The sequence below is a fragment of the Garra rufa genome, chromosome 21, assembly GCF_049309525.1.
Source record: "Garra rufa chromosome 21, GarRuf1.0, whole genome shotgun sequence".
NCBI classification, from domain to species: Eukaryota; Metazoa; Chordata; class Actinopteri; order Cypriniformes; family Cyprinidae; genus Garra; species Garra rufa.
The window spans coordinates 7716969-7738830 of record NC_133381.1 but is presented as its reverse complement, the minus strand read 5'-3'; the positions used below and the strand labels follow the sequence as shown (position 1 = coordinate 7738830).

The 21862-nt window shown below is 37.6% G+C and overlaps 1 protein-coding gene across 1 annotated transcript in view; it reads right to left on the bottom strand.

Annotated features, from left to right (window-relative positions):
- LOC141296284 (neuronal PAS domain-containing protein 3-like) overlaps nt 1-21862 on the bottom strand; it is a 47502-nt gene that overhangs the window by 5876 nt on the left and 19764 nt on the right. Inside the window, exons 4-9 of the mRNA XM_073827546.1 lie at nt 17463-17514; nt 12809-12927; nt 9069-9262; nt 6928-7034; nt 688-835; nt 251-366 (exon numbers count right to left, since the gene is read on the bottom strand). Of these exons, the coding sequence (XP_073683647.1) occupies nt 251-366; nt 688-835; nt 6928-7034; nt 9069-9262; nt 12809-12927; nt 17463-17514 (736 nt within the window). The remainder of the gene's footprint in view (nt 1-250; nt 367-687; nt 836-6927; nt 7035-9068; nt 9263-12808; nt 12928-17462; nt 17515-21862) is intronic.

The window sequence follows — 21862 nt, the reverse complement described above, 5'->3', positions numbered from 1 at the left end:
CACAGCAAGAGCCCTCCGATAAGGCATCTGGTTAAAAGAAAACTTTCAAGAGTGTTGTATATAATGTTACTTTACAATACTACTAGTTTGTAAAGAGTCTAAGATGTAGAATCTAATGCCACTGAAAACATTTGACATTTGAATAGGGATAACAACCTTGGAGCAAGGGGATCAAACCAACAACCTTCAACTTATTCCATACTGTTCAGTGGCATATTGCAATCAAATGGGACGAGGAGTGATACTCTACCAGAGTTCTCCTTGGAGTCGGATTCAGAATCAGATGTTTCCGAGGACTCTGATGCTTTCTCTGGCAGGTTTGGCAGCTGTGCGATATCCATGGGTGTGTCTTTATACTCTGGATTACTGCCCATTAAAAAAAGAAACCACAAAAAAGACATGTTAAGAAGACACAAGTTTCAGCCTTGTGAAAAATCCTTCACTTTCTTCTCTAGAACATTCCAGACATCCTGATTGATTCACTGCGGCCCAAACCACAGAGCATTCTGATGATCTCTGAGCCTTAACACAAACCCAAAAGCAGCAAGAAATCACACCGCAGTTTGAGAAGATCAGTGTTTGGCCTTCATCATCTTACAGACTAACTCTCTCAAATACTTTCATCTTCAGAAGGAAAGAAGCTAAATCTAAAGATGGCAATTTTAAACAAGTAAAAAACTTGTTTACCTGAGTACATAGTTGACCCAGATGATGTTTTTTTCGTTGGCGTTCTTGGCATTGATTGCAATAGTGGCACTGGACTGGATCCAGATATAACCTCCATTCTTCTGAATCCAGCGGTAATACTTTGTCACGCACTGACCTTTATTCATCACTGAGAAAAGAGGATAGTATACCAGAAAGGAAAAGAGGTGGAAGAGAAAAAGGAGATGAAGTCAACAACAACATATATTAATCATTATTTCATTTGAAGGAGAGACTGTATTACCACCTTGAACACTCTTAATCTCAAAGGCCCAGCAGAGGGCGCTGTGACTGTTTGCTAAAGGCTCTGTGATCGTGTCCTTGTCTGAGGCTACTCATGTGAAGACACTGTGGCAGTTGCCATAATTTTGGCTAAATTAAGCGCTAAATGGCGATCTCAAATAATATGAATTTGCATTAATCATTGTTCTGCAAAACAGAAACAGTCAGAATCCAAGCACGGTAGTAAATTCAGATTCTGCGTTTAATTACAGCTACAAATAGCCCTTTCCATAAAAAGAGTCCATTGAGAAGGATGATTTATATAAGAATAAGTCTAGTAATTAAAATCATTACAGACTAATAGCATTGTTTAAGAAGCCGTCCCAAAGGCTCCGATAATTGACTTTAGTTCACCGACTGCTTTCTGTACCAATAAATGTAAAACTAAGCTCTAACTCCAGAAAATTGAGACAAAAAGCCAAGAGTTGTTTATCTGACTTGTTCGCTGTGGCCAGTGGGCATACCCTTGTATCACCTTCACTCTCTTTAACAAACTTTACATGCTGCTGAGAGTCTATGAAGAGGTTCAGTACACATGGAATGCAAAACAAAACATCTTCTTTTGAAATGGTTTAACAAGGTGAAGCAAAATGTAGAGCTGTTTGTTGTGCCAAGAAAGCACATTAAATTGAAACCGAATCAAAGTATCGTACAGCTTCAGTATATTAAATCTTGTCATTTTCCCCCTCTATCTGTGAACACGCGAGTCCGAGTGGTCCCTTTAAACCCTCATTACTGTCTACAAGTTCTAGGACATTTTTTCCCCTCTGCCTTTAAACCTGATGAGCTGATCTCATCTGCATTGCATTTGATGTGCTGGCCCCCTCGGCTCCGCCCGGCACCACGTCTGTACAGGTGAGGCTTATTTTTTAACCTCCTTTCAGTTGCGCTGCCATTAAATCAATCAGGGGCTGCTTGAGTTATTGATTTAGTGGTAATGAAGCCACCCCTTTCTCCCCCTCCTTCCTCTCTTTCTCTCTCTCTCTTTCTGTATCCTTCTTTTTATTTTCCGGTGCAGGAGTCGTTGGCTGCTTTTGGAGGCTTTAAAAGGAATACGGCCTCTTTAATCTGCCTGCCTTCTCCTGGAGCCTCGGGCAAGCCTGCAGGACGGTCTCTCACTCTCTCTGTCTCTCTCCCTCTCTACTTCCGCTCTTTCTCATTCTATCTCTCTCGCTCTCTCTGCGCCAGGGCCTCTGTCCTTCAGTTCTGTTAAATCACTTGGATCCCTTCCATAATAGCAGCTACCTTTCAGATACCCTTTACCCAGCGTGGCCTCACTTCCAGCAGGAGGGGTGGAGGGTGTCACTGTCATATAAAAGTAAGTAATTTACACCCGTGAAATTGCTTTATGGAAAAGTCCTTGCAGTCCACTGGGGTATTATTGTAAAGACAAGCCTTTTATGAATGAGAGAGCAGACATGCAGATCTGCGGCACCCGAGCAGAGTTTGGCCGGACAAGCGAATTGGAGGTTTTTAACTTAGTTCACCAGCGGAGGAAGTAAATGCCATTTAGAGAAGAGGTGAGAAGTGAAATTACACCTACGCTCCTTGTTTTCAAAGCATCATCACAGTTTCAAGTTGTTTTTAAGGATGCAATCATCTGCTGGTTTTAGATGTCTAAAATCCAGTTTCTAGCTGGTCAAAGCTGGCTGTTGTGCCAATCCAAACTAGTCAACAGCTGAAAAAAACATTCAAATGAATCACTGTTGACGTGAATACAGCCTATCCGTGGATGCAGACTAACAGAAACATCTATTTTATATTTATTCTGAATCCATTATGGAAGAAACCTGAAGAAACATTGTCAACGGTACATGCGATGGGTGTTAGAGCAGGTGTATTTTTCCGCAGCTGTGGAGTCTATCTTCAAGCACAATAAGGAGTGAAGGGAGTTTTTCATTAAAGTCAGTTTGAACTACTCTTCAGAGACCGGCTCTTGTAGTCTGCCTTCAGGCACAGAGCTTCAGTCTCCTGGGGTTTCTCCACACTTCTGTGAGCCATCGTTTCCCACCTCTGTCTCTCTCTCGCTCACTTTCTCAGCTGGTAAAAGCACATACAGACACACACACACCCGCGGAGCATTTATGCGCCGAGTATTATATGTAGTCGTGTAGCACAGTGTCTTTTATTAATTTAAGCCATGTTGGTCCTGTTCGGAAGCTGACACAGGTGAGGTCAGAGCTGTCACAATGCATTTCTGCCCATATAAAACACCTGCTCTCAAATGCTTTGTGAGCACCAACAGTCGGCTTTCTAATTTTCCTTTGGTAAACTAGAGCTGATTTTTTTTTACAGTTGCAAAGCTCAAATTAAACCATTAAACAAATAGATGAGAATGACAGTTCATGTTTTAGCGTGTTTTAAAAATGAGACCATGCAGTAGACTTTATTGTAGTTATCAGCATTTTTCAACTACTTCAGAATCTAGTTGGAACAACCAATTTTATACAGGACCATAAACAACTCTTTGAGCAACCCTAGGTAAAGATGCTCAATTTAAACAGCTTTAAATGCTTTATCAGGCCCTTGAACACTTTAGCAGTGGCCTATGAACTCTGCAGTATGCATCTGTAATATATCATAAAGAACAGTATATGCACTCAAGCCAAACGAAACGTCTTTTCCATGCACACGTCACTGCGTCTGCAGCAGAAAGATTTGACCAGACTGACATCATCCCTCTTATCCCAGGCTCTAACCAATCTGATGGCCCTGTGTGATCTGATATCAGTGTCTGATTAGCAATCAGCGGGAGATCGGTGTGACTGCTCCTTAGTCACGCGCGTCATGTTCACGCCGACACCTGAAGATCTGGCTTTGATAGAAACCGAGGCGATGCACACGTCATTAGAATGCATTTAGCTGTGCTAGGAATTCTTCAACCAAAGTAACTAAAAGTATCAGGTAGTAGTATAACAAGCAGTAATTAGGAATAATTAAGCACTTTCTTAACTACACTGTCTTGCATTTAAAGGAATTTACTGAATCAATTCAACTCATTTACAGTCAAACCAAAATTTAGAAAATGGTAATAAAATATGACAAGAACTCTGAGTTAAACTGTGTCGGAACAAGTTCATCTTGATAATGTCAAATAACTTTGATTGAAAGGTATGTAATGGATTACAATCACCCAAAAATTTAGGCAACTGTTAGTATGACAATATTTACACAACTATCAATACTTTGACTAATTACCAAGCAATGCTAATTGTTCAGTCTGTGGTGTGTGGAAAGGTTGCATTAGCAATTAAAGAAAAAAACACTTGAGCAAAACATGGTCAGGTCAAAGTGTCTGAACAATTTTTGGTCCCAAATTTTGATCAGTTTTACTGGTAGTCCATTGTATGAAGAATTATTGGGTATAGTATGTCAGAGATTACTTTAGTTTGCTTTCCTCACTTACATAAATGAACTATAGTGTCCTCCACCCACTACTTAAAAAATATAAAAAATTATATCTGGTGTCTAAATCATTTTTGGTTCGACTGTGTATACATTTTCTAGTTTTAATAGTTATTGGTGCAGTATCTGGTATGTATTTATGATCAAACTGAGATAATGGAGATCTTAATTAAATATCAATAATATCTAATGGTTATTTGCAATGACACTGAGGGTATAAAGACACTATTAACTATCAAAATATGTTTTTCCTAAAAAACCTAAAATGTAAAAGACGTGTTTACAATAGATGCAAAATTAGTTTTTTTTTTATGCTAAAAAAATCAGGTGTGCCTATCGTATTTTGCATAAACTCTTTGACTATTACCAGGTATAAGAAAATAGTTTCATGCATGTGCATGACCTTAAATGTTGGCAGGTTATTGATCATCAATGGCTTCTTTTTGTTAGTATCTTGCATTGTAGCATTGTAGGAGAAGTCCAGTGTGATATTGACCTTAAATGTGTTGAATCATGATACCGAGTGTGAACGTACCTTGCATATCTCATCTCGGTTTGTGCCCTGCAGTCCGAAATCTGGGGTTAGTTAGCCGATGCTAACAACAGGTTATAGGTTAATAGGGCATCGGAGTAGCCATGTAAATAAATCACTGTTGGAACTGCAAAAATGCAGTTTCAATGCATCTTCGACAGGGCTCTACACGTTCCCAGCAGAGGAATAAGTGTCCTATTTAGCGAAACGATCTGTCATTTTCTTAAAAAAATTATTTATACACTTTTTAACCACAAATACTTGTCTAGCTCTTCCATATGTGCATGTGTACTCTGTGCACTGTCTCCTCCAACTTCAAAATCGTCCTACATTGCTGTTTTACCTTTTCTTGTAATGGGTGTTTGACCCTCCCTGCACGTTCACTTTGTAAACACTGTGTCAATACTTCTGCAGCGATGTAGGACAATTTTGAATTTCGAGTAGAAAATGCATTTTTTTGACATACCCTAACCGTATTGAATCGGAGTGCATTTGCAGTTTAAAAGGTTTGAGGTTTTTAATTGTCAATTTTTTTTTAGAAAATAACATCATTTTGCTAGATAAAACCCTTTCCTTAGCTGGGATTGTGTAGAGCTTTTTGAAGCAGCACTGAAACTGCATTTTAACCTTCAATCTGTTGAGCACCATTGAAGTCCACTATATGGAGAAAAATCCTGGAATGTATTCCTCAAAAAAGGAACATGAACATCTTGGATGACATGGGGGTAAGTAAATTATCAGAATTTTAACTTTAACTGTAGTTCAAGTCCTTTGCAACATTTTCAACCAGCTGACCACAATAGATTGAGTATGAACGTTCAAAGTGAAATGCAGGAACAGAACCCCTATCCGCTCTCTACTGAAGCGCCACGGCCAGCCATTTGCAGCACGGCTAGATTTATGTTGATTGCCGCCACGCTAATGCGTAATAGATGGTTAGAAAGCCAGGGGTAGCTGGGGATGTGCAGTTCTCTCTTTGTGTGTGTCTCTCTCTCCCCTTTCACACCGTCTCTTTCTCTCTCTCCGCTATCAATGCAATCCAGGGCTTCAGTCCTCTCTCCTCTGCCTCCGCTGGGTTTCAAATCAAGGTCTAATGGACCCAATCTGGTGGCTTTTTAAGGCAAAGGGACAGTGCAATACAGTGGTAATTGCGCTCTAATTCAGTTGAACTCCCAATATCTAATCAGACAGCTCCAAATTCCCTCGCCAGCCCCAAGGACACCCGCCCTCCTCTGCAAACACCTAATAAAACGAGGGATTTATCCCCCTCCTCCTCCTCTTCCTGTGCCTCAACCCTCACTACTTAAATAATGGCAACCTGCCTGCTGTAGAGCAGCGCACACATTTACTGTATGAAACGCTACGCCGCTCTCAATGACGTTTTGAATTTCTGCCATCGTGGTGGAGGGGAGCGGGAAAGGTGTGCTGCCAAAACACACTTAACAGATGATTTAAGATATTCAAAAAGCATGAACGTTCCTCCAGACGGTCAGCGGCCCTCCTGCCGAGCGCGATGAAAGCGGAGTGCGCAAAAGGTTGAGGAACCTTCAAAGGGCTCTGCAGATGAATACTACATGTGGCGCCCGTACATTGAGAGGAGCAACTTAACCTGAAAAGAGGAGTGAAATGTGTAAGACTGTCAAACGAACAGAGATTCTGTGGCTCGCCAGTGATACGGGGCTTGTTTGGGAGACGTGCGCTCGCCTAACCGCCTGGCAGAGGGAAGCGCTTCTTCACGGACAGTTATGAGAAGAAGCGCTAGCATGGATAATCTTGCCTGTCACACTGCTGTCCCATTACGCTGAAGTGCTGCAGCGAACACATTACACCAGCTTTGGCACGTAACGCAGTGTGCTCTCAGGATGTCATTGACCAATGATCAATGAGTCCCGCTAAAGCATGTAAGGACACTGAATCTTGCTCTTTAACAACCATCCTGTAGTTTTTGGCACTGTTGGGTGGCTGCACAGATTGATTGGATGGATTTCGGAGCAGATACTCACGGTCCAAATGGCTTTGCCGAATGCCTTCCACATCCTCTGCGTGAATGAAGTGGTAACATCTCTTCCCTACGATGTCGACAGGTGTCAGGTCCATGTAGTCGCTGATTCTAGAAAGGAGTATTTCGACATAAAATCAAAATTGACAGTGCATTTTTTTTCTTTTTGCACAATTTTTAAACAGTTTTTATAGTTTAGTTCAAGATTTGCTCAAATAGAGACTTATGATACATGTATTTTGCGCATTGGAAAAAGGGTTGTGATTGGCATTACCTAACCCTAACAGCTGAGAAAAGTACTTAAATTTTATTTGAAGAATGTCATATGTGGCCCTTGACCACAAAACCAGTCATAAGTAGTATGGGTACACTCTTAAAAATAAAGTGCTTTAAAAAGCGATGCCATAGAAGAACCATTTTTGGTTCCACAAAGAACCATTCAGTCAAAGAACCATCTCTTTCTTACATTTTTATAATCTGAAGAACCTTCTTTCACCACAAAGACCCTTTTGTGAAACAAGTTTCTTAAGATGTTTAAGGTTCTTTATGGAACCATTTAGACAAGAAAGGTTCTTCTATGGCATCATGAAGCACCTTTACTTTTAAGAGTGTATATTTGTAGCAAAAGCCAACAATACATTGTATGGGTCAAACTTTTCTTTTATGCCAAAAATTATTAAGATATTAAGATCATGTTCCATGAAGATATTTTAGTAAATTTCCCACCATAAATATATCAAAACATACTTTTTAATTAGTAATATGCACTGCAAAGAACTTCATTTGGACAACTTTAAAGGTGATTTTCTTAATATTTAGATTTTTTTTTTTTTCAAATATTGGCCTAGCCTAACAAACCATGCATAAATAAAAAGTGTATTTATTCAGCTTATTTATTAAAAATTATGGCTGGTTTTGTGGTCCAGGGTCACATATTAGCTCTGTCAGAACCAGTCTATTGAAGCGATCCAATAAAGCTACACTAAAAAAAACTGGTGTAGGATTTACTTTGAAAGAATTTTCACTCAGAAATCACCCACCAAAAAGAAACCAGTTAGATTTGTATCATCTCTTTTCAGTCAATGACAGATTAAAATAGGACAAAGACCTGATTGGTTTCTAGTCAAGCTCACTGTTAAGGAGATTCTGATTTCCCAGCCCTTCTGTAAGCTAAATATATATTGCACCAGATTTTATTCATTAAAAAGGTTTCCATCTGTGATGGCAAGCTGTCAGCCTGTTTTCATTATAGACATAATATTTTCTGACCTACTGTAGCTTTACCAACTGCTTGCTGAATCTAAAAGCAATTATCACAGAAGTATTGAAAATGTGATAAAAACAGGTGGTTAAAACCACTCGAAATGCCTTTAAGTTGGGCAAATACTATTATTCGACTCTAACCTCTGTGCAGTCCTTTTCTACACGGATCAGAGAACATGGCCGGTAAAAAAAAAAGCCAACCGATCTCTATCCACCTTCATTTTAAAGCAGGCTTTTGCTGTGATGATAACTCGGCTATAGACTTGGCCCGATTCCATTCTCTCATAAATATGTTAAGTGCAAGGGAGTGGTAAAAATTTTAGCAGACACTGGGATGACTTCAATCCCAGAGATATAAATAAAACTAATAAAACTAATATGATATTTCCTTTCAAGCCAGGCCAAATTAAGATGTTCTCATTTTATGGGGCAGCAGTGGAACCACAGATGTTTTGTAAGTACAAAAGAGGATTTTTTCTTGGCCAGCTTTTCAAACGAGCGATAGATGTTGAAACAAGGTCATTCTGGGATTGCGTTTAAGCAGAACTCATCACTATCAGCTCTATAATGAACTGCACATGAACATTACTGTGTGGCTGATTATCCACTCTTGCAAAACACATTTCACCCGCTGATCCTTCAGTTCTACAGTAATGTCGTATTTTAACTCTAAGCAGACCAAATTGAAATTCTTTTTCACCGTTTATCATTCTTTAGGGGAGATAAAAAATCTTTTAAATCAAACTGCACACAATACTAGGCTTCCACTAAAAGCTCTGCAGAATAAGAATAAAGAGTTGCCCTCTTAGACTTTAACATTAAGCATAAACCATTGCATCTTTATCACCAAGGCTGAGGTTAAAACTGTACTGAATATCTTACCTGTTTTCACAGTAGACGATGTTGAGATCCATGTTGACCCGTGTAACAAACATCTGGCAGTCGATCCGAACCTCATTGATGGTTGGCGGAGGAAGTGCGTGTGCCACCACAACCATGCCCATGATTTGATTGGGTACCGAACGACTGTGTGTTAATGCCATTCTTATCCGCAGCCTGCCGGTAATGTGGATAACCTTGAAGAGGACACAAAGCGGAAAATTAAAAACAGATCAGATGCAATAGTCTCCTGAATCACATGCACACCCTTTAGTAAAGTATTCAAATAAACCAGATGAAGATGTCAACTGAACTCTTTGATAATCCAATATGTGATAAAGATCCAAACCAAGATTCTCAGGTCCTTATACCCCTTATGTACATGTTCATAAAATATTAAAAACACAAAAAGCACCATTTCCTCTGAAATAAATGAGAGATAACAAAGGCAGAGGAACTAATTACTTTTCCGCTGGCTTTAAAGTTTGTAATGCTTTAAAGTCTTTTGTAGCCCGTTTTGCCCAGAGGATGCATTGACTAGATCGGCAACGATGTTCTTTTTTGGATCCATCCATTTTAATCACCCAGGGAAACCTGGAGGGGATTGTTTTTGTAGTGTTTTAAACTTCTGACACTATCCTTTCATTGGTTCACCTCAGAGATGCTGGGCGCTCGGTGAGATGCTATTAGCATCATTCATATAGACAGTCTCGGCCCAGAAGTCACCGAGTGCTCAGGCCGGTGGGGCTCTTTGATGCTTTGTACGTTTCCGCTGAGGGACAAGCAAATCCGAACCCCAGGAACGATGGACTGCCACAGTCACTAAAACAGAGTGACTCTCCTGGTGTAGAGTTGAGAGTTTGTTCAAACTTTCACAGAATTCAAAAGCCATCTCAAATCAGGGGCCAATTAAAGATGACTAGAGAGTTCAACAATGTCACATTTCGAGCAGAATCCTCATTTTTTAAGCACAGTTTACTTTGGGCTTAAATTGTACTTTTTTACATTTTGACAGAATAATAAAAAGGATATTTTCTCTAAACTCTAGAATTAGTAGTTGAGTAGCTGATGTTATGACTTTTTATTTAATTTTTTTAATTTTAAATATATAAGTGTATATATTAAAAAATCTACCACCATTTTATTTTTTTTCTAGCTGTTTTACAAGCTACTTAAATAGTCTTTAAAATGTGAAACTGCATGATTTACTCACTCACGTGGTATCCAAGATGCTCATGTCTTTCTTTCTCCAGTTCAAAGGAAATTAAGGTTTTTGAGAAAAACATTCAGGATTTTTCTCCATACATTGGATTTCAATGGTGATCAATGGGTTGAAGGTCCAAACTGCAGTTTCAATGCAGCTTCAAAGAGCTCTATACAATCCCAGCCAAGGAATAAGGGTCTTATCTAGCGAAATGATAGTTTATTTTCTAAAAAAAGTACAAATTTATATACTTTTAGCTATGTAATCACATTGGTAAAGGTCACACGTGGTTATTTCTTCGTCTATACTTAGGTAGGATGAAAAACTCAGTGTCTGAATCTTAATTTCTTCTCCAACTTTAAAATCGTCCGACACTGTTGTTTTACCTTTTTGTAAAGGGTGTTTGACTTTCTTTGTATGTTCGCTTTTTAAACACTAAGTCGGTACTTTTGTCAAGCTAGTGCAAGATGAGCATTTGTGGGTAAAAAGTATATATATTTTTATATTCTTTTAGAAAATGACAGATTGTTTTGCTAGATAAGACTCTTATTCCTCGGCTGGGATCGTGCAGAGCCCTTCAAAACTGCAATTTGGACCTTTAACTCGTTGGATCCCATTGAAGTCCACTATATGAAAAAAAAAAAAACCCTCTAATGTTTTTTTCTCAAAAACCTTAATTTCTTCATCTGAAGAAACAAAGACATGAGCATCTTGGATGACACAGGAGTGAGTTAATAATCAGGAAATTTAAATTCTAGAGTGAACTAATCCTTTAATGAATTTTTCAAAGAAAGCACTGAATAGGTATTCTTGGAGAAATGACAAACAAACTGGCAGTTGCTGCTGCCAAGCTTCAGTAAGACATCACAGCACGCCACGATCAGAAGGTGATGTCCAATTACGGCCGATATCAAACCCAAACACGTGCTCTCATAAACAGAGCGGCGGCCCACACGAAACACACGCCACCTCCAGAACACATACGTGCAACACTGGGTCTTTCAATAAATAAACACTGAGCTGCATTAAAAGCATACAAAATGGAAATGATTCTACTGAAGCCCAAAGCGAGGGGCATCAAAAAGTTAGTTGGAAAATACAACTTTTGAAGTAATTGCCACAAAGAGAGACTCGCCGGTGAATTGCTGCAGGAGTGCTCTTGGCAAGAACATCATAAGCTCTGGCAAAACATTAAATATGCTCAGGCTGCTAAATGCAAACTGACATGGCAAGGGTTCACCGCGGCCGCAGCGAGAGGCAGCCGCATAGCATATCTCAATTTAATACAAGCCAACATAACAAAGGGATCAATTTTTATAATTCATGGTTCAGCACACAATGCTCTCTCTCTCTCTCCTTCTCCCCCCCGCCCCTCACCGCGTCGGTGAATATAGAATAGGTATACATAAGAAATAAGATTCATCTGTTCCTAGGGATTCTCTGGAGTGCTTTTGAAATGCGATACGGCACAAGTAATGATAGAGAGCTTTTACATGAGTGCATTAACTGAGCCGGGGGCCGAGACGCCTTGGCAAAAAAAAAGAAAAGACTGGTTTAAGCTGGAGAAGAATTCACTTTGATTTGACCTCCAGAGTGAAGAGGAGATATAAACAGCCATGATGCTTGCCGCGCTTCGCTTCCTGCCGCCTCGCACCTATCGCCTAATGCCGGCACGTCGTATGCAAAATTCAGACTTTTGTATTATGTAACAACACAAATATTGACTTAATTTGGAGTAAATGCAATAAGAAGTGTCCTTGTCTGGCCGGTAATGTATGCGAATGTGCATGCGTGAATATTTATGCTATGGGTTAGTGCGCTCCCCGACTTCACGCTTATTTGCATCAAATCTACGTCCAGATGGATGCAGCAGGGGGGTTTGGATCGTTCACTCAAAGACACATCCAAACAATCATCTACTTCTCTGTTTACAATCCGATTGATGCTAAATGTACAGCATTTGGTGATCTGCTGTATCAGTGGTTTTGTCTATGATTGCACAAAGTGCAAAATATATACAAATTGTGCCAGAATACTGTTCAAAGTTTGGAGTTAGTAATGATTTGTAATGTTTTTTTCAATATTAAGTTTCTTATGCTCGCCAAAACAGCATTTAATTGATTAAAAATACAGTAAAAAGAGCAATTTTGTGAAATATTATTACAATTTGAAATAACTGTTTTCTATCTGGATGTTTTAAAATGTTATTTATGATGCAAAGCTGAATTTTCAGCATCATTACTCAAGTCCTCAGTGTCACGTTCCTTCAGAAATCATTCTAATATGCTGATTTAGTTTAAAATAGTTGTGCTGCTTAATATTTTTGTGGAATGCATGATGCACTTTTTTCAGAATTGAAGACTAGAAAGTTCAAAAGAACTTTATACTGTGTATATACTGTATACCCAAGCTACTTACGACTGGTTTTGTGGTCCAGAGTCACATACTATCATTATGTGACAATTCTATCATTAACTATAATACAAGAGTTTTCATTTCTTTTAGAACATGTCATCAATCATCCGTTTCACAGTCTTACCTTGTATCCAGAGGACTTGATGTGGACTCCTCTCTTGGTGAGCGTGGACTTCATTCGGATGAAGAAGGAACGTTCTAGAGTGTTATCCGGCGACAGAAGACTAGGGCTGTTCGACTCCACTGCAGAAACAAACAAACAAACATCCTATTACAACACTAAAACAATACACAACTCTGCTTTAGTGAGTATGATGTGTAATATCTTCTCATTGAGTTTCTATCATCTCTTGGTAGACAGTTAATGAAACAGCACAACCTGATAAGGGGGAAGGCGCTAATCAAACTTTGACAATGTTTTAATTGTATTTACTAATAGCATGAAGCGGAGCCTCTGCAAACATGATAATTGCTTTAAACTCTACATGGCAAATGAATAAACCTCAGCAGGCTGGTGTTAGATGTATTTGCCTCCATAACAAACTTGGTTTTGTAAGCACACTACTTACTTTTACTTCAGAAAGCATTCAAATCTAATTACAATATATCGTTTTCAAACGACAGTGAACAAAATAACGTATTTCTCATACTATAATACATCTCTTACCAGACGAGAAAGGGAAAAAAAGACTTCAAGCCTTGATCTTAACACAAGGACACCTGACGAACAAAGGAGGTTCTGCTAATTTGCCGTAACACGCTTGATTAGAGCCAAATTAATTGCACATTTTAACTTGTCTTGACATTCAACATATTACAAACAGGTGCCAGAGGAGGTTTAGTGTAAGGACAGGACAGTTTGAGAGATAAAACTGTTAACAAAAGGTCTGTCGATCTAAATGCTGACTGTGCAAATGTAGCGTATATTTATTTGGGCCAAATATGAACCTGAACCACAAAACCAGTCATAAGTGTCAATTTTTTAAAAAAAATAAGCTTTCCATTGATGTACGGTTTGTTAGGATATTTGGCTGAGATTCAACTATTTGAAAATCTGGAATCTGAGGGTGCAAAAATATCGAAATATTGAGTAAATATTAAGTTTTGATATCTTTACAGTAGGAAATTTAGAAAATATCTTTATTTTCATATTCACTATTGCTACAAATATACCCATACTACTTAAAACTGGTTTTGTGGTCCAGGGTCACGAATTGTTGTTTGTGGTGGAAATGATGCCATTAATATCGTCATAATTTGTGTTAAATTCATATTTAAAAAATCTTTACACAAACTCTACAATCGTAGTAGTACAAATTTCATAGTTTAGGATTGAAAGTCTGGGTTTTGGACAGCGTCTTAGTAACTATATATAATGCATTTGAAAAGTGACAAAAATAAATGAAGGCACATTATATAACAAGAAGAAAAAAAATCAGTTTTAATAAAATCTAGCTGAATAGACACCATCGGTTGTGGGTTTGGACAGCTGTATTTCCTCATTTCTCTCTCTCTCTCCTTCTCTCTCAGCCTTTTTTTCTCCTCCCTCTTTCTTTCTGAGAACATGAATTAAATGTCATTTAAAATCTAACTAGTCCTTTATCACTCTGGGGAAAAGGCAGAGCCATGTTATATTTAGTCATTTCATTTCTTCTGATTAAATATGAATTACTATGAAATTTTTCTCATCATCTAACACACAAGAATATGCCAACAGCTTTTTAATACACTATATAAGCACAAACTTCAGCTCTAAGAGTTTAATTCGCCTCTCTAATCCAATCACATCAACCTTATTTCTCTTATCAGAGATTCCCATTTTGAATTAAATGAGCTCATTAGTTTTAATCAAAGGCAGAGAGATCAAAACTTGCACTTAAATGCTTTAGATCAGAGCTGTCAGTCAAGCGTAGAGTTCTATTTGACTAAAACACAAGATCAGAGGCCGCTGCAACGCGCCGTTTTCATTAAGAATGAGACGGGCTTAAAGATACGCTGTCCTTTTTTGACACGTGCGGCGCTCGGACGGAGAGAGGTCATTTACACGTGCCCTCTGCGACCTCGCTTTGCTGTTAATGACAGGAATATGAATTATACAGTAAAAGCTTTGCGACACACACTCGCGCTCCCGCCTGAACGATACTCTGAATTTCAGGATTTCCCTCGTGTCGCTGAACCATAACAAAGAATGGGAATCCTGCCTGCTTTGCTTTTCCCAAAGATGAATAAACTATGACTACAAATACAATAAGACATAAAGTTGATAATACAGTAAAACGTATAAATGAAGAGTAGTAGATCACAGCAGTTTCCATATCGACTATACAACTCAACTTACATTCCCATAAATAAAATGATAAAACCAATAAACATCAAGTTTTAAAATGGATAAATTTGTTCAAAATAACCCAGTAAACACACATGGCTTACATGCCAGTGAATAAGTGTTATTAATTGGGAATGTTTTATTTTAAACATCTGATAAACTTTGTAAAGAGATAAACATCAGAAAAATGTCTATCGAATGTTGTTTTAAAATCTTGGTTCTTGTTATAATTTGTTGTTTTATATATGAAAACGATGCAAATATGTAAATCTTCCACACCAATTTCCATATCAAATACAAATTTTGACAGTTATAAAAACAATTTACTGTATAACGCAAAAGTTTAAAAGTTTATATTAAAAAGAACTGCTCTACACAGTAATAGTTAATTGGCTATACATAGTGGTGTGGAATATGTATGCAACAATATATATCTACAAAGCATATTGATTCTCCTTTTATGTGTATTTAATTTGAAAAATCTTGAAATACCTTTTTATGTTATAATAATAATAATAATTTTTTTTTATTATTATTATTTATTATAATTTATGTATTTATTTTTAACCCTTCAATTTTTTTAATCTTTTCAAATGTCGGCATTGTCTATCTCTGATGTATAACTTTTATAGCACGTTCTAATAAAAAAAAAGTAAAAAATAAATAAATAAATAAAAGAACTGCTCTGAGACTCAATTTATGAGGCATTTTACCATTACTTTTAAGAAAAACTCTTAAGAAACTTAAAGGTCATTTTTGGTTTGACTTGAAGAAACTGTGACAGAAATATGTTACTTAATGTAATTATAGTACTACTACGGTTAATAAAATTATTATTAAAACATTATTCCTTATGGAATAATCGGCAGAAAAATTATTTACCAGAAAAACATAAATACACAAAAAATATAAGAAATAAAATAATTTTATAAAATAAATTAATTAGAGATATTTTTGATTATTAAAATTGAATGAAACTATTAAAATGGAACCTAGAAAATGAATGAAAAACGGAATCTCATTAAAAAAAAGAAATTTGAGGGGAAAATGTATTTTATAGGGCCTTAAAATATAATTTTTGTTAAACTTTTAATAAATTGTTGTTAAATTATGAAGGTTTCTTGATTTCAACTAAACAGACATGCTTTTTGATTAATATGTTTTATCGGACCATTAAAACAGAGTACAGTTTTTTTTTTTTTTGCATTTTTTAGGATAAACATTGTCTTAAGTAGCATGGGTATATTTGTAGCAATAGCCAAAAATACACTGTATGTATCAAAATGATTGATTTTTCTTCATGATTTTTCAATCATTAGGATATTTAGTTCACGTTCCATCAAGATATTTTATAAATTTCCTACCGTAAATATATATACAACTTAATTTGAAAACTTAATTGAGAACTTCATTTGGACAACTTTAAAGGCAATTTTATCAGTATTTACATTTTGCACCCTCAGATGTCAGATTTTCAAATTTCAAATCTCACACAAAATATATGCTTTTTTAATACACTATATAAGCACAAACTTCTGCTCTAAGAGTTTAATTCGACTTTCTATTTCAATCACATCAACCGTATTTCTCTTATCAGAGATTGCCATATTGAATTAAAAGAAAAGTGTGTATTTGATTTATATCTAAAATCTAAATAAGAAAAAAGAAAATGCTCAACAGTTTAAATCTTCCACATAAATGTACACATCAAATACAAATTTTGACATAATTATGTGGTATAGTGTCAGCTGCATTGTCTAGCAGTGTAAAATGAAAATACATTTACTGTATGTTGCCTCTACACTGCATTAACAGGTCTGTGAACACGGCGTGTGCAAAGAAGATGTGCTGTATTTATTCATTTAAAAAAAAAAAACTGTTGTTTTCTACACATATGAGCTTCCAGCGCTTCCATGTCTGCAGTCCAGCGAAAGCCCAGCGGCTGTAGGAATGTGGGCAGATCTGCTAAATCATCAATATCAGCCAATCCATGAGATTAAGGGAATCTGCTGTGTGTGTCGAGAGAGTCTTATATGTTCGACTTAAACCAACATCCCCGCAATGCACCTGTGTTTCAGCAGCAGCACAATAGTCCACACGCTTCAACTTTTGTTTTTGCGCTGTGTATATGAACTCCCTTGCAATCCATGCGAGACAATAACACAGAAAACCATTCAAATCTTGAAAATTCCTCAGGCATCCTCTTCGTGGAAGAAAGCAGTTCTATGGAGTTTAAAAATAAAACCGTCTTTAAAACCTGCCTCTCGTATAAAACTGACAATATCTGACATGACTTTTTAAAAGGGAAATATTATTTGTGTTGGACGGAGGTGAATTTATGATCTGGAAGGCCTTGGGATTAATTTTCTTGATGAAACCTTTGAGAATGAATGTGTCTGGGAGTAAATGATGAGATTTTAAAAGTATTACACTCCTCGCTGAGAGTGTTGACCATCAATAACCACCTGGCAGGTCTGGAGGTCCTCATCCTCACGGTACACAGCCTAGACGTACACGACACGCTCAGTCTATGACTTATAGGCCTGTTGGAAAGCGTGAGTACTCTGGCTAATATTGCTCAATTTACATTTATATAAATATTAGTACCAATTCCGGATGTCAGGCGTTTACTGTACAAATAAATCAAGATTAAGCATGCAGGCTGTTGGTATTTCAAGCTTTAGCAACATTTCAGACTGGTGTGAGGAACAGGATCTGGTCTGAGTCTGAGAGATGAAGGCTTTGCTCTGTACGTTAGTAATGTAGCTTTGCAACTGGAGTACTGGAGTAAATTGCATGGAACAACATTTTTCTTTTATGCCAAAAATCATTAGGATATTGGGTCATTCCAGCTGGAATCATCAAATGGTCCCCACCTGACCCCCTCAGATTTGTATGAAAAAAATCTATGTGATGGCTAATAGATCATATACAAAATTTCAGATCTCTACTGCGCATACTTTTTTTTTTTTTTTTTTTTTACAAAAAATCTGTTAAAAAAAAGTTTGGTTTTTACACCGTTTTGGCATCACAGTCTGAGTGACCATGTTCAGACTGAAATATCTCCAGAACTAGTTGTGTCAGGTCCATGAAATTTTCTGGGCTAAGAGTCTTAATCCAGAACTGCATGAATTACAACTCACAGCATTGTTACTGAATTTACACCTGAATGCTGGCCATCTAATTTTCTTTGAAACTATTACTTCAAGGGTTTTCAGATGTCCATAGAAACCTCAGTTTTCAATGTATAAGCATCAAACTTGGTAAATGGTCTGATATGTATCATGTCTTTCACATTCTTTGACATCAGACAATAGAGTCTCATGGATGTTGAGATATTAAGGTCCAAAAATTGAAAAAACCTCATTTACACCAATGTTCAGAGCAATATTTCCCATGAATGACACCAGGTGTGAACATTTTGTTATGTTCTTATTGATAAAATATTCATGTACACTAGTCCATGTTTTGATGTTCGAGTTTTAAGTATACAACCTACTTTTAATTTACTCATCCAAAATTGAGCAAATTCTGTGACATTCTGCATTATATGGTAAATTCAATTTTAATGATTGGATTCTGTGAATTCCGTCTGGGTTTTCGAGCATCTGTAGTAAAAAAAAAAGTATATAATTTCCTTTTTTTCTTCTTTTTCTGAAAATGACTAATCTTGTGGTAGAGAGGACCCTATTTGTCAGCTGGGGTTGTGCGGATTACTTTGAAGATGCCTAAATATGGATTTTGGGCTGTTGAAAAAGGCCTCAGGTGAGCACCATTCACTTGAAGAAAAATCCTGGAATGTTTTCCTCCAAAACCTTAATTTCAGCTGAAGAAATGCAGATTGATACATCTTAAATGGACTGGAGGTGAGAAAATAATGAAGAAATTTTCATTTTTGGATTCCAAGTCCTAATGTTCATCTAGCAGACGTTTAAGTGCAAAGTGATTTTTCAAAACAGTTCTGAAGTAAATAATTTGGAGTTTCTGTGATGCATTCCTCTGAGACAGCGCTCACAATGCATTATACACAAGCCGCTGTTACAGACACTTAAATCTGTGATCAATATTTAATCCCGCAATAATGAAAAAGGATTCCCCGGCAAGAAAAGCTCGGACGCGGGTCTGAGATGTCACCACGCTGCACAGCGAAACAAATGACACTTACGCTAAAGTAAACGCAGCAAATCTCTGCAGAAATATTATTTGGGGAAAAACAGCCTGAAGAATCTAGACCACGCTGGATTTTAAATCCAATCTCAAGGAAGAATCATGCAACAAAATAAATAAATGAAGAAGGAAAACAATTATATGCACACAAAAAAAAACAACAGAGGCCATATGTGCTCTACAACAGGAAAGGGAAACACACAAGGAAGCATACGGACGCAGAACTGCCCTGGTGATAAATGGGGTGCAGTAAAACTTTACATTGTACTATTTGTCTTTTGAATAATCCATGCCAGAGACGGTCCCAGTCTTCACTGAATAAGAGCCTGTTTCTTCTCTCTTTCGTCTGCAAATAAACTTCGAACACACTGTGGGTCCCTACAGTAAGTCAGATGTGAAGGTTTGTCAGCACTTGCAGTGCCTTGTCTGTTTTCTGATTGCTTTATGAGGAATCAGATGCATGTTGGGACGCTACAGCTGTATAACGCCACTGCAATTTCTCTTTAGAGGCAGATTAAAAACCAGAGGCTCCAGACGTGGATCACTGGATCATGAAAAGCACCTGTGACAACAATAAAAACAGCCTCTTCTCAAGCTGTGCTAAGCAGCTCTCTGTGTGATGTTTTACATGGCTTGATATGGACCATTGCAGATTAGAACTACATTTTTGAGTGGTGCTTGTTTGAAGGCTCAGGTGGTAAAAAGAGCTTATCCCAGAGTATCTGTTAATAAGAAAAAATATGCTTATTTTGTGGGAAAAACAAGAAACACTGCAACACTTCAATAACCTTGAAATAAAATGCAAAAATTGTTAATGCATCTCAGAGACCCTCTATTTGATCCGAACCCCTGATAGAGAAAAACAAGAAACAAGCTGTAGAGGGGAGAACAGGTGAAGACCAGTGCGTCTGGACTCCTGGAAGACGAGAGGAAAGGTCATGGAGTGAAAGATCGTCTCAACAATGAACACGGTCCATTCCAGCAAGCACATATGGAAGGAGTTTGGGAGAAGATCGGTGAGGTCACGGGAACATCGGAAAAAAAAATGCATGGGGGAAATCACCAGAATACAGATTAACAGACTCTTCATGGAGCAACATACCCTCTAGTAAACGAATAAACAGATTGAGGAGATGTGGCAGAACTGCCATTAGAATGACACCGAGAGAAGTGGTCTGTTTAAACAGAAGGAAATGAAGCTTCTGCCAGATGTCCCGGCACCCATTAGCAGCTAAAGGTGCAGGTGTCAGTGGCCTATGGCTCTGTGAAGCCCATCAGCCTGACCCCTGTGCCCTACACACTAAGAAAGCAAGTACACAGGAGTCAGGAGAAAGCAGACAGTCTGACAGCTACACGTCACATGACCCACTCAAATAGATCAGGTGCTTGTGCTAAGATTCTCAGAGATAAACTGATTGCAGGAAGTCCAAAAGAGTTTAAAAGTAAACTAAAAGAGCAGATTTTTACCTTTTCTGAAGATAAAGCTACAGTTCAAGGCTTTTGTTTGTGGTTGCTATGCAGTTACTATGGTGTTCTAAGTGCTTTTAGCACATTGCTTTACAGTCAGTCTGGTGATCGGACTGCATTTTAGCACACTGATATGGTGTTCTTTAGTGTGTTTTTAGTATGTTGCTATAGTGTTTTTAAGTGCTTTAGTATATTGCTATGATGTTCTTATTGTTTTAATGTGTTGCTATGGTGTTGCTATGGTGTTCTAAGTGTTTTTCACACAATGCTATGGCGTTCTGAGTATTTAGTATGTTGCTATGATGTTACTATGATATTCAGAGTCTTTTTAACACACCACTCTGCTGTTCAGAGTGTTTTAGTAGGTTGCTATGGTGTTGCCATGGTATTCAGAGTGTTTTTAACACATCACTATGCTGTTTTGAGTGTTTTAGTATGTTGCTATGGTGTTCTATTTTTTTTAACACATTGCTATATGGTGTTCTAAGTGTGTAGCATGTCCTATGGAGTGTTTTTAACACATCACTATGGTTTTCTGAGTGTTTAGTATGTTACTATGGTATTCAGAGTGTTTTTTACACATCACTATGCTGTTCTGAGTATTTTAGTATCCTGCTATGGTGTTGTGAGTGTTTTTAACATTGCTATGGTGTTCTGAGTGTTTTAGTATGTTGCTGTGGTGTTGCTATGGTATTCGGAGTGTTTTTAACACATCGCTATGATGTTCTGAGTGTTTTAGTATGTAACTATGGTGCTGCTATGGTGTTCTGAGTGTTTTTAACACAATCCTATGGTGTTTTGAGTGTTTAGTATGTTGCTATGGTGTTCTGAGTGTTTTAAACACATCACTATGGTGTTCTGAGTGTTTAGTATGTTGCTATGGTGTTGCTATGGTGTTCGGAGTGTTTTTAACACATCACTGTGGTGTTTTGAGTGTTTTAGTATGTTACTATGGTGCTGCTATGGTGTTCTGAGTGTTTTTAACACAATCCTATGGTGTTTTGAGTGTTTAGTATGTTGCTATGGTGTTCTGAGTGTTTTTAACACATCACTATGGTGTTCTGAGTGTTTAGTATGTTGCTATGGTGTTGCTATGGTGTTCGGAGTGTTTTTAACACATCACTGTGGTGTTTTGAGTGTTTTAGTATGTTACTATGGTGCTGCTATGGTGTTCTGAGTGTTTTTAACACAATCCTATGGTGTTTTGAGTGTTTAGTA